This window comes from Pseudochaenichthys georgianus, chromosome 15 (assembly GCF_902827115.2).
Source record: "Pseudochaenichthys georgianus chromosome 15, fPseGeo1.2, whole genome shotgun sequence".
Classification (NCBI taxonomy): Eukaryota; Metazoa; Chordata; class Actinopteri; order Perciformes; family Channichthyidae; genus Pseudochaenichthys; species Pseudochaenichthys georgianus.
In genome coordinates, this window is record NC_047517.1 from 23,092,278 (window position 1) to 23,105,101 (window position 12,824).

Consider the following 12,824-nt stretch of genomic DNA (forward strand, 5'->3'; position numbering starts at 1 on the left):
ATAAATCACATGGTGCTGTTAACACAAAGTCAACATGTTGTGGCAAAGCTCATCAAAGTCTGTAAAACACATTGTCTTCTTTCTCATTTTAAGGTAACTCCTACTAATGTGGTTAGGTTCGTAAACAGTTAACATTATGAGGAAGCACTACTCATTTGTGGCAAGGTTAAAAAATAAATTAAATAAAAGTCTGCAACAAAAGGTTTTTTTCCATAAATAGGAAGCACAGTAAATACAAAAGGACTTATATGAATCACTGTGTCCTTCAGGAGTTCAAGCTTTTTCGGACAAGACAGAGGAATGTGTCCCTGATCCCTGCATTCTAATTCCCGTGTCCTGCTATCTCATGCCATGGGGAATTTTTCATGGTTTGGAAAGCCCAGTTCTGAGTATGCGGGGAGGAGCAAGGGTATAAAAGAGCCACATGTGGCTCAGGGGGATCAGTGCAGCACTCGTATCCAGCATGAAGCTTTATCTTCCTTCAGCCTGTCAGCTTGCCTTCCTGAGCCTCTGCTGTGTACTGATCACAGGTAAGAACCATTTATGCTCAGACAAATCTGTCTGAGCATGAACTTAATCCCTGCTCATGTTGCACTGTTTGGAGTTAACCTATAATCCTATACTGTGTCTGTGCAGTGAGAGAGTCAGACAGCACGTATGTCCCGGGAAGATGTATGTGTCCGCAGGCCCAACCAGGTGTCAAAGGGAAACTGAAAGAACTCACAGTTCACCAGAAAAGCCCCAGCTGCGACAAAGTCACAGTAATGTGAGTATACCAGATCCTGCAGAGACACACATTCATGGACACAGATAATTGAATAAGAGGAGTTAATGTGTTGGTTTACATGTGTTTTACAGAGTGGTCCTGAAGAGTAACAATCGAGTAGTGTGTCTGAGTCCAGTATCACCGATGGGCAAACAGCTGATTCGCTGCTGGAATAGGTGAGAGGCTTTATCAGTGAAACCTAACTTTTCGTAAATAGGACACACACTCACTACTATGGGTTCTGAAAACATGGCCTCAATCATTGTTTTAGAAAGGGATACTACAGCTTTGTCAACCCTCAGCCAAGAGTAACATGTCATATTTCAACTGAGTTTCATTTACACAGAACAACACCATTATAAATATATTACACACCAGATGGAGGACATTTAAGCTGTGCATCCCAACTGTCTGTAAAGGGGTTCCACCCGTCTTCAGGCCAACAGTATCTTATTTGTTGTCAATCCGGTTCTTGTCTTAACACGGCACCTATTCAAAGAGTTTGTTAATCTTTGCTACACATGTTTTGCAACTTTAGACATAAAAGTTAATGATATCCTTTTATAAAAGCTTATATCATGCCACCATTAACATTTGTTGTGTTAGATTAGATTAGATTTAATACAATGATCTGTGCATTTATCATAAGAATTATCATTCAACTATCCTTTTATTACTCTAATCAGACAGCGATTAATGATTATTTAGTTTATTGTGTAGTTTAGATCCATATCAAGGGTTGGAAGTGTTTTTGGCACAAATAGCTCTGGAGGTGAAATGAGGCACATGCAGTTAAAAGAAATCACATGGTGCTGTTGACACAAAGCCAACAGAGTAACATGTTGTGGCAAAGCTCATCGAAGTCTGTAAAACACGGTGTCTTCTTTCTCATTAAGGTAACTCCTACTAATGTGGTTAGGTTCTTAAACAGTTAACCTAATTAACATTGTATCGAAAGATTGAAGTGTCCTATACAGCCCTTCCTCCAGGCTAAAGTTAGTTCTCCTGTGTGTCTTTTCTAGGAGTCATAATCTGGGTCGTGATGTGACGCTGTGCCTGAAGAGGAGGAGGAGGAGGGGTGGGAGAGGAGGTCAGCGCCAGCGACAGAGGAGCAGGACCCAGAGCAGGAAAGCCTCATCCTCAATCCCCCGATAGTCAATCAGCCTGACAAGTTGTCCAAAGTTACTGAGCGGAAAGATACGTCTAGATGCTGTTTCTTGCCACACGGTTGACTCCAGGTCACAAGGCTGTTAAAAAACCACAGCACGCAATCACTTTTCTTTATAAAAGTCACGCAGCTAAGACACCGAGCTCCCCTAAACTGTTGTCCGAGCTATAAATCAAACTCTCTTTGTATGCTAGACACAGGGGGCTTTTTTCTGTGGAATGGTGTCACTTTAAAAACTGAGCCCTGGAGGCTTGTCATAAATGTTAACAGTGTTACCTTTAAAATGCTGTTAAAATATCGTTATGCAGTTCTGTGTATGCAGCTGGAAAAAACTAACTGAGACGTTTTTGTTGGTTATTTATTTTTATATGAATAAGATAATTGTTTTAAATTGTGTTTTTTAAATAAATATATCAGAATAACAGTTTGGGCTTGTTGTGGTATTTTCTTTTTAAAATGTCTGATTATTTTACAACTGAATGATGGGATTGTAGTGCCGAGAGTTATGGAGTCAGAGGCGGTGCAAGGAAGGTGCAAGAATCGTAATTTATTTGCAAGCTGCAAAGGACATGTTGTCGGGTCGCAGCCCGGGTCGACAAGAGAGAGAAGCCAGGAGGGCACACAACATATATAGACAACACCTAACATGTCCGTGTGGAAACAAAACCCCAACTGTAGTTCCATGTGTGAATTATGATCCCCAGTGTATTAATGAGTGGTCACCACAGGATAGAGGATTACTTCCTTGCCAGGATATGAGAGGTCATCCAACCCTCAGCCACAGCTTTAGTTAATAAACAACAGGATGTGAGTCAGCAGCCGGCACAAGGCAAACATCTCACTTTAAACATCTGCACAGACATCTGAAGGGTATACCAGGAGCTGAAATGTAAATGCAGTTATCTCTTTCTATGGCACTGTACAGAAGTGATTGAAAATAAGACATTTGCTGGAGGTGTTTTGAAATACAATACACCATCAATTGTGCAGTTTAATATTTTCACAGGCTAAAGGTGTTGCACAACTGGTTGGGGTGTGGAGTGGTGAGTTTTTTATTATGGCTTATAAACATGCTTTATATCAGCTCTCGGATTTCTTGTAGATCATGTGATATGATAGACACAAAACACGCACCCACACACACACAAATAATATTTTCACCTGCTTTTGCAATGCGCCCACATCATTTGGGGTAGTGGAAAGTTAAATACTAAGGCGTGTACAAACCTGTTCTTTTTCTTAGCTAAAACACCTATTGGCATTGTTATGAGCTCTTTCAACATGATGTGAGATGTTAGCTATTAACTGATGCTTGACTACACAAGGTGGTAAAATGGAAAGTGAAAGTAAATTGCTCAACAAGGCGGCCTTTGTCCCTTGCCTGGCTGAGTAATCTAGGGTATTTTTCATATTAAGTATGATAAACTATGCAAGCAGTTAGAAGAGTTTGTAATAACATTTAGTGATCCGTGAAAGTTAGAAATGATACTGATTGAGAGGATCTGTTAACAGATGACAAGATAACAGTCTTGTCACTGGATGGCATGTGGCCAACATGCAAATCCAAAGAGAAGTACTTTACAATACATACAGGATTTATTTGTTTCCATTAATTCATTAGATAGCTGTAATTACTTAATTGACTGAGATGTTGACTCATCAAATCTAGACCACTGATCCGTTAATTTGCATTTGCTGCATAGTACCATATTAAACCTTCAACAGCCAATCAATAATGAATAATGAACTAACCTTTATATCAACCAAATACAACACTTATTAAACAATGAGAAGAGTTAGGAGCTAAGAAAGAGTTTTAAACAAATTCATTAACACCTTCACTTCAGATTTGTATTTTTTGATACACACCACACACAACTTCCCATAAATGAAAGGTAAGCACACAATTGAAAGTACAAACCATTTAATATGCTGCTGGAAATTATTAATTTCAAACTTTTATGGTCGTGTGATTTTAGCTTATCACAGTGTATTGGTGTTGTAATAAATGTGGTATATGAAGTAAAAGTTAAATGCCTCCAAGGTAACATGATTTTGAATGTTTGTATTTACATTGTAATTCTCAGCTTTGGTCTGACGACTGTGCATTTTATCTTGACGGAATTATTGAAAATTGGAAAGAGTCTGATTTCTATAAAAGTAGAGAGGGAAATTAAATGTCATATCTAAAAAGTCAAAATGTATCTTCTATCGTTTTTAACAGGTTGCCATGAACTGACAAAAACTGTTTACATTTAAAAACAGTCTCATGCATGAAGGTTTCCTTGAATTCAAAACTGTTTTTAGAATAAATGCACAGCATCTAAGATACATAGCACTGTACCAACAAAAGTGATGTTGGTGCTATGAGGCCATCTAGTGTCTAAAGCTTCAAGTACACTGAACTTCATCCTGATTTAGAAAATATGTGGCAGCATTGCTCCATCTCGCTTAAGCCCCTGTCACACTGTCCCGAAATTGACACCCGATGGACACACGATAAAGGAAATGTTCAAATTCGGCTGTGATCGTAGCAACATCGGGTCATTCGTGAGGGCATCTTAAGCCATCGTATGACCACCGGTGGAGTTTCTCAGGCTCCGGCAGCAACTTCGTGAGCGGCAACTTCGTAAGGCACTCGTTAGGGCATCTTGTCAAGTCGTGTCATCTTCGTGTTATCATCTGTGCATTCGCCCTCACTCTGATCGGGGCGAATGCCCGATGGCACCGATGATAACAAGATGCCCTAACGATGGCCTTACGAAGGGCAAAATGGACACACGAATTGAACACGAAAATGAACCTTCGCAAGGTCCTTCTGCTATTTTTTGGCATGCCAAAGATTTTGCCACATAGTTGCTGCCGGAGCCTGAGAAACTATAGGTCACTTACGTAACCCCAGTACTCAGAGTAACATGAAGTGAGATGTCTCACTATGGGATGCGCCTCAACGCGTATATGCAAACAGAAGAATCAATCTCATTACGCCAATCCTGATTGGCTGGTGATCTTGACGTCAACGTCAGGGAATCCACCCACCCTTTAAGTAGCTTGCGCTACAACGCAGCGTCATTCAAAATAAGCACCTCTTCTCGCTTCGCCTTAGCAAGAAGGGCCATCTGGTGAGACATCTCACTTCATGTTACTCTGAGACTGGGGTTACGTAAGTAACCTATAGTTCTCATTCATAACACTCCGTTCGATGTCTCACTATGGGATATTGAAACTCCCGTATTGCTAGACATGCTTATCTCGAAAATCACCAAAACAACCAGAACTTAGCAGGTAGAACCCTGTCTCAACAAGGTGCCCAGCACTGCGCGGGCCACACTTGGAACAGAGACATCTAGCCTGTAAAAGCGGACAAAAGTGAGCGGCGAGGACCAGCTCGCTGCTGCACAAATGTCTTGGATGGAAACACCCTTGAACAAAGCCCAGGATGTAGCCAGTCCAGGAGTAGAATGAGCACGCAGGCCCGTTGGTGCCTGCAAACACTGACTCGTATAAGCCAGAGCAATCGCTTCCACAATCCAGTGGGAGAGCCGTTGCCTGGTAACAGGCTTGCCCTTCTGAGGGTTAGCCCAGGATACAAAGAGTTGGTCATTACAACGAAACTCTTTTGACCTGTCCATATAGATGCGTAAAGCACGAACTGGACACAGCAAATTCGGCCGCTGTTCATCAGAGGAACACAGCGGGGGAGGAAATGCCTCAATGTCAATGGGGGTACATGAACCAACCACCTTAGGTATAAAGGCAGGGTTGGGCTTCAGCAACACTCTCGTTTGCCCCGGGGCAAACTGAGTGCATGAAGGATGTACAGAGAGCGCATGAATGTCACTGACTCGCTTGGCAGATGCCAGAGCCAGTAACATGCACTGTCTTCAGTGACAGGAGTTTCATGTCAGCTTCTTCCAGGGGTTCGCGCATTGAAAATAACAGCTGACATTGAGCATTTTCTTTTGATGCGAACAGATCTACCGCGGCTCGGCCGTAACGCACCCACAGCTGACTCACAATTATTGGATGTAGAGTCCAGTCTGCATATAGTGGTGCACCTCTGGACAGCAGATCTGCCCCGAGGTTCATCACTCCTAGTACGTGCGTCGCTCTCAGAGAGAGGAGACGTCCGCAGCTCCATAAGATTAGTTTGCGTGCCAGCATGTGTAACTGGAGAGAACTCAAACCCCCTTGGCGGTTTATATATACGATATTCTGGTCGTGTTGTCTGTCCTCACGAGGACATGATGTCCTCTGAGAAAAGGCAGAAAGCGTTTCAGGGTGAGGAACACCGCTAAAAGCTCCAGATAATATTTATGTGTGACCGTTGGAGGTCTCTGCTCCTTCGTGTATATACCCCCCCAGCCCGTCAGACATGTGTCTGTGGTGACCACTTTCCGCGATAGGACAGCACCCATAGGCACGCCCCGTACTAGAAAAGTCGGGTGTAGCCAGTGGCGCAGAGCCATTACGCATTTCATAGTGACCATCACTCTCCGCGCGCCATGACGTGCGGGGAAGAGTACAGTCTGGGCTGGGGACAACATGCTCTTTTCTGTGTTTATTACGAAACCCAGGTCGAGCAGGTGTTTTACGAGGACATTCGTCTGCGTAATAGCCTCTTGGTGCAGATAAGTTGCCAGGCGAATACCCTGTTGTCTTAACGGGGCTATCGCGGCTTCCGTACACCGTACAAACACTCGCGGGCTGAGAGACAGACCGAAGGGAAGTACTCTGTACTCGTAACAGACACCCTGAAAGGCGAACCTCAGATATTTCCTGTGTGGGTAATATACTGGGATGTGGAAATACGCATCTTTCAGGTCGACTGATGTGAACCAGTCGTTTTGGCGCACGAGACGCAACAGAGATGCGTGAGTGAGCATTCTGAATTTGTATCTTTTGAGATATTTGTTCAGAGCTCTCAAATCTAGTAGAGGCCGAATTCCGTTCCCTCCCCGTTTGGGAACGAGGAAATACTTGGAATAAAAGCCGCTCTGACTCTGTCGGGTATTATCAATATAGCCTTCTTTTCTAGTAGCGAGAAAATATCTTGCACCAGAATATGGGCCGACTCTCCCCGGGCCTGTGAATACAGAATGCCCGAGAAGTGAGGGGGGCTGACAGCGAATTGGAGCCTGTAGCCCCGTGTTACTGTCTTGAAAACCCAAGCAGAATCTGTGAGCATTCTCCACTTTTCGCTTCTCAAAGCGAGCGGAGATGTCACAGCTCTGTCGTCTGCCCTCAGTGTCTTTATTTGTTGTGTTATGGGGCCCTCTAGTGTCTGAACACGGTGGTACCCCAGGTTGACAACCCCGGCCGACACTGCGCATGCGCGTGGCGGTGGTGCCTTCACAATCCCGTCTATTGTCCGCCTTTTGAGAGAGGCCGTAGCCGCTCAAAACGGGGCAAACTGAGTGCATGAAGGATGTACAGAGAGCGCATGAATGTCACTGACTCGCTTGGCAGATGCCAGAGCCAGTAACATGCACTGTCTTCAGTGACAGGAGTTTCATGTCAGCTTGTTCCAGGGGTTCGCGCATTGAAAAGAACAGCTGACATTGAAAAGAACAGCTGACATTGAGCATTTTCTTTTGATGCGAACAGATCTACCGCGGCTCGGCCGTAACGCACCCACAGCTGACTCACAATCATTGGATGTAGAGTCCAGTCTGCATATATAGTGGTGCACCTCTGGACAGTAGATCTGCCCCGAGGTTCATCACTCCTGGTACGTGCGTCGCTCTCAGAGAGAGGAGACGTCCGCAGCTCCATAAGATTAGTTTGCGTGCCAGCATGTGTAACTGGAGAGAACGCAAACCCGTCCCATCAGGCCATGGGATGTTTTTCCTTTTCATTTTTATTGACTGCGCCCTTGGCTTCAAGCCTGGAAACTACAGTGGAAAATGATTTATTAGGAAACAACAATGATGACATGTGTTTGTGTGACTTAAACAGGCAGCGGAACTTGCTGTCTTTGATGTTAAGTCCATTTCCCTGATGGCGCGAACTTGAGGATGACGTTCTGGCATCACTCGAGGCGGCGGGAAGATGGGGGCATGGTGGCACCCCGAAAACACATGAGCATCTAACACTGGAACGTGCTCTGGAGCTGGGGAACAGGGAACTTCCAGCTCCTTCGTCAAGGAGAGGAGAGGAGAGGAGAGGAGGCTGTCAGGCCGCCCGCTCCTTCTTCCTCGCCTGGTGGCTGAAAACCTGGGTCGGCTGCGCCTGAGCGGCAGCTCCCGGAACCGGAGATTTTCTTGGCCAGCTCCCCCTCGCCTCGTGCCTGGGCTGGGGACCCGGGACTGGCTGTGGTCTCTGCTGCTTCGGTATCTTGAACCGGGCAGGACGTGAGGCAGCTTGAGTGAAGGCCTGCCGCGGGACCATTGAAGGTGGCGGCTGGACCCTTCGGGGGAGACAGAGCTGGAGAGCCTCGTCTCCCTTCCTTTTTGATTCGCATCTCAGCTGCATCGAAGCTAGAGCGGAGCGAAATATGCCCTCGGGAACAATAGGCATTTCCAGAACATCCTCTTTTTTCCCAGTCTGGAAGGTTCGTCAGGTTGAGCCACCTGGCTCTCTCCTGTACCACCATAATTCCCAGTGCTTTGCCCGTGGCTTGGACTGCACAGCGCTGCACACGGAGGCAAATGTCTGTGATCGCTGCGATCTCGTCCCACACGGCAGGCTCAGGTTTGCTCGACATGTCTGCGCAGAGCTCCGCCTGGTAGGCGGTCAGCAGCGAGGAGACGTTGAGTGACCTGGCGGACAAAGCTGCGGCTTTATAGGCCCGTTCGGTCATCGCTGACTGGAACCGGTCTGCCTTTGCCGGTAGCATGGGGTTCCTGCTCGGTGTCGAAGCCAGCCTCGGTTGGAGGTGGGCTGCCACCAGCGGTTCCATGGAGCGGCATGCGGAGCAGGCCGAGCCTCTCCATACCGTCACAGTCCAGGGAGGAGGCACCCTGGATTGGGGCTTTGCTGCTAAAAGGGCGGTCTCTCCACGAGACCGACACCTCGTCCAGCATCTCCGGAAAGACTGGAAGGAGCTGCCTCTTCGTCCTTGCTGCTTGGGGCAAGTTCTTCCCCTCGTAGCGAGATCTGGAGGTCTCCTTGGCCACTTCAGGCCATGGGATGTCCAGCCTGGACGCAGTGCGTTGACACACGGCCTGCAAGTCTATACTTAGGACGGGCAAAGCTGGTGTGCTTTCGCCCGGGAGAGTGGACATCGCTCCCGGCTTTGCAGTCTGAGCCGATGAAACGAAGATGTCATCCTCATCCGAGTCGGACAGGAGGAACTCAGAAGTATCCTCTTCGTCCTCCATATAGTCCAACTCCAGGACATCCTCCGCGGGTGGAACCATGGTGAGGTCCAGTTGGGAGCCCCGGCTTGACACAGCGCGGGGCTCCGCTCTCGCGGCTCTTGCCGCCACCGGGTCCCAGCCTGACACGGCGTGGGGCTCAATCTCTGCGGCGAACGCCACCATGTCTTGATTGCCGGCCGGCGAATCAGCGGACATGAGGGGGTCCCGTCCCGACAAGCTAGCTTGGCGTGCTAACCGTCGGCGGAGGCTCTTAATGGTGAAGCGGGTACAATGCCCGTACGAGCCGGGGTTATCGATAGCCTCCCGGGCGTGTTCCAGCCCGAGGCAGGACGAGCAGCCCTGGTGTGAGTCTGTGCCTGAGATCTTAAACCCGCAGCCTCATAGCCGAGCCTCCGAGTCCCTGACTCCTCTGGTTTGAGGGAGAGAAGCGTCCATCTTCGTACGCCGGGGTGTCGGCGTGGAGTGGTGTAGCGACGGTGTAGATTTTATTCTTTAAAGAATATTAACTGGTGTGTTAATACCTTTTTTATCTCTGTCTCCTCTGGTGTGAGAGAGAAAAGAGAACGTCCTCGTTACCGTGGTGTTGGTGTGGAGGGAAGAAAAAGCTAGCAACAGGTATGTTACTAGCTTGAAGAAAAAAATCAAACCTTACCGTTATTTCGACAGAAAGAAACGGCGAGGCAGATTACAATATTAACTGGTGTGTTAATATTGCTCAGTCTTCTTGCAAAGCAAAAAAGTAACCGGCAAGCGCCCGTCGAGTTTTGGGTTCAGTTTGTGGACCGTTAAGCTAGCCCGGTTACTGATAATTCGAGATGTGCTCTGAAGCGAGAAGAGGTGTTTGAATGACGCTGCGTCGTAGCGCAAGCTACTTAAAGGGTGGGTGGATTCCCTGACGTTGACGTCAAGATCACCAGCCAATCAGGATTGGCGTAATGAGATTGATGCTTCTGTTTGCATACGCGTTGAGGAGCATCCCATAGTGAGACATCGAACGGAGTGTTATGAATGAGAACTCCACCGGCGGTCATACGAAGGCTTAAGATGCCCTCACGAATGGCTCGATGTTGCTACGATCAGAGACCCGAATTTGAACATTTCCTTTATCGTGTGTCCATCTGGTTGTTTTATTGCACAACAAAATCATGTAAACATATTATGTAAATAACCCAATTTGTGTTCTGTGAAACTGAAAAGGATATAATATATTATTTTGAAGGAGAGTTGACAGGAAGTTGTTGTTGCTATGGAAACAACATTATGGAGAAAACTTAATATTTTCTGCATATAAAGATGGATAAAGTAAAGAACAAAGTCTGAAGATATCAGTACAGTATCATAGTACTGTAACATAATTGTTTTTGGTACTTTCATTGCAGTTGTATGTCTTAAATGTAATGTAAATGTTGCCTTCGTGTGTGGTTCGGGGCCATCTTCGTGCGAAATTCACAATTCCATATTCGTGTGTCAATTTCGGGACAGTGTGACAGGGGCTTTAGTGATGGAAGAGACACTGTTTAGTTTAACTCTGACATTGACACCACCTGCAGGAAATTAGCTGAAGTGGACAGATTGTTTCAAATGTGTTGACTGTATTTAAAGGGCCATTGACTGGCTATTCTTTCTGAGAAGATCCATTGAGTTGCAGACCATGATTTGGTAACAACATAAAAAAGAGATGTTAATCAGTTAAAGTATTGATGTGTGACTTTGATATGCTTCATTCCAAACTATGACTTACACATTCGTAATAAATGTAACCTGATTGATTAAACCCTTGTATGTTAGTTACCATTCTAGATGTTTCCAAATAATTAGCTGATGTACACACAAAGGAGTCTTTTGCATTTAGTGCAGCTGAAACAGAAGTTTCTTAGACAAAAATAGAAGAGAAAAAATGCTTGCATGAGCAGCAATCGTCACCACAAAACCCAGGAAACAGACAGTACGCAGTGATCTCTGGGAGAGGAGGTGCAGATTCAGCTAAACACCCTGCACTCTTTTACTCTGTCACAATACTTCTCTTTTTATGTTCAGGCTGCTTTAGATTCAAATCATATTAATGGACATATCTAAAAGAAGCCATGTTAATTACTGAGCAAAGGCAGCCCTCCTCACCCCCTTTAATAACCTTTGCCCTCCTCCACTCTCATCCCCTGAATCTGCTGACAAAGTAGGTGCACAATGGGATGGTCAGTCTATATCTTATTTCATTTCATTTCAAACCTTTATTTAACCAGATTGGTCCCATTGAGATCATAGATCTCTTTTTCAAGGGAGACCTGCAATACATATTTATACACAATAATGGGTTTTTAAATATTCCATTACTTTAAGGATTCCAGTCTGTCACCATTATTATGAATTATTCAGCCAGTGCACATGGCTGCACAGGAGATGGACCAAGATTAAGAGCAGTGGAAGGAAAACACATTATTTTGTGATGCAGATTTGGGTGAATTTATAATCCCTTTCTTCTCCTCTTCTTTTGTGTGCTAAATTACGCATTCTTCCCTCGGTGGACAAAGGACCTTCAGTGCAGGTCGCTAATTGGTTTGATCATCGCGAGATTCGTATCCAATTATCGCACCTATGGCAGCTGTGTCCGGAGACAATCCCATTCCCACGCGTCAAATGTCCGGGGCAGCTCCAAAAGACGCATACACAAAAATCATTTCCACAACCGTCTAAATGTAAAGACAAACACAGCTGTGGAGAGAAAATAGAAAAACACTGGCTGAAGATGTATCTATTTCTATTGCAGCTATTACTGCAAATAAACGTGTAGTTTCGTTGATACAGATAAAGGCTGATGTATTTTAAAGTTGTTCATGTCTCTACTGCTTTGATATCATAAACTACATAAACTGAAAAGTACACCGTTAGTAACCTGCATCCAACTTCAGGACATGTCTTGTCTTCATGGCATGACGTTTCAGGGTTAAAGCGCATTAACGTAGCCTAAATTATATCCCCCCATAATCTTTTTGTGTAAAAATATCCAGCAGTAAATGAGATCAGTATGGTTTCTTACCATAGAAGACAGCGTCCTCCTCTTCCGTATATCCACCGGCGATGTATCCCGTGTAACGTTGGTAATCAGTTTTCATGCCTTCTGGTCGTGCGGCATTCAGAGCGAAAAGATCAAACTGACAACACAATTGTCCAATAGAAAAATGGCTCTCATAAAGCTCAGCCAATCAGCGTTGAGCTTGGGCGGGGCTAACAGAGTCAGGGTCGCTTATCTCCCTTCAAGGTGCCTCTGAGACTTTACCTCAACCTCATCAGACCCAACCATCAGATTAAATATGGTTTATTTACACTTGCGTATACTTTACTGGAAAAAGGTTAGAGGTTACATAACATATGCTTTTCTTTGCAAAAAGACACATACAGCTTGATATTTTGAATAGGATAGCATTTCCTTATTATGGTCACTGTTGACAGTATAGCAAGCGTTTTGAGTAAACACCCACCTCTAGTGCTTTGAAACATTACTTTTTGTTTTAAATGTAAAGGTTATTTACCTTCTATTGGATAGAGGCGAATGATTGAATTGCCTCATCTT

General features: G+C 45.3%; 2 protein-coding genes across 2 annotated transcripts in view; one reads left to right on the forward strand and one right to left on the reverse strand.

Annotated features, from left to right (window-relative positions):
• Positions 1 to 12,381, reverse strand: part of rassf4a (Ras association domain family member 4a) — a 29,029-nt gene extending 16,648 nt beyond the window's left edge. The window contains exon 1 of the mRNA XM_034100287.2: positions 12,291 to 12,381. The gene's annotated coding sequence lies outside the window, so the exon portion shown is untranslated. The remainder of the gene's footprint in view (positions 1 to 12,290) is intronic.
• Positions 425 to 2,358, forward strand: LOC117459497 (C-X-C motif chemokine 9-like). Its single transcript, XM_034100302.2, has 4 exons — positions 425 to 530; positions 637 to 766; positions 859 to 942; positions 1,789 to 2,358. The coding sequence occupies exons 1-4, from the start codon at positions 425 to 427 to the stop codon at positions 1,919 to 1,921; spliced, it is 453 nt and encodes a 150-aa protein (XP_033956193.1). The 3' UTR covers positions 1,922 to 2,358.
• Positions 12,382 to 12,824: the final 443 nt, after the last annotated feature.

What these genes read in the sequence shown, in the direction of transcription:
- LOC117459497 (XM_034100302.2), top strand. Translation starts at nt 425, where the DNA reads ATGTGGCTCAGGGGGATCAGTGCAGCACTCGTATCCAGCATGAAGCTT. An exon ending in CTGCTGTGTACTGATCACAG is followed by an intron (nt 531 to 636) that starts GTAAGAACCATT and finishes GTGTCTGTGCAG; the next exon opens with TGAGAGAGTCAGACAGCACG. An exon ending in CTGATTCGCTGCTGGAATAG is followed by an intron (nt 943 to 1,788) that starts GTGAGAGGCTTT and finishes TGTCTTTTCTAG; the next exon opens with GAGTCATAATCTGGGTCGTG.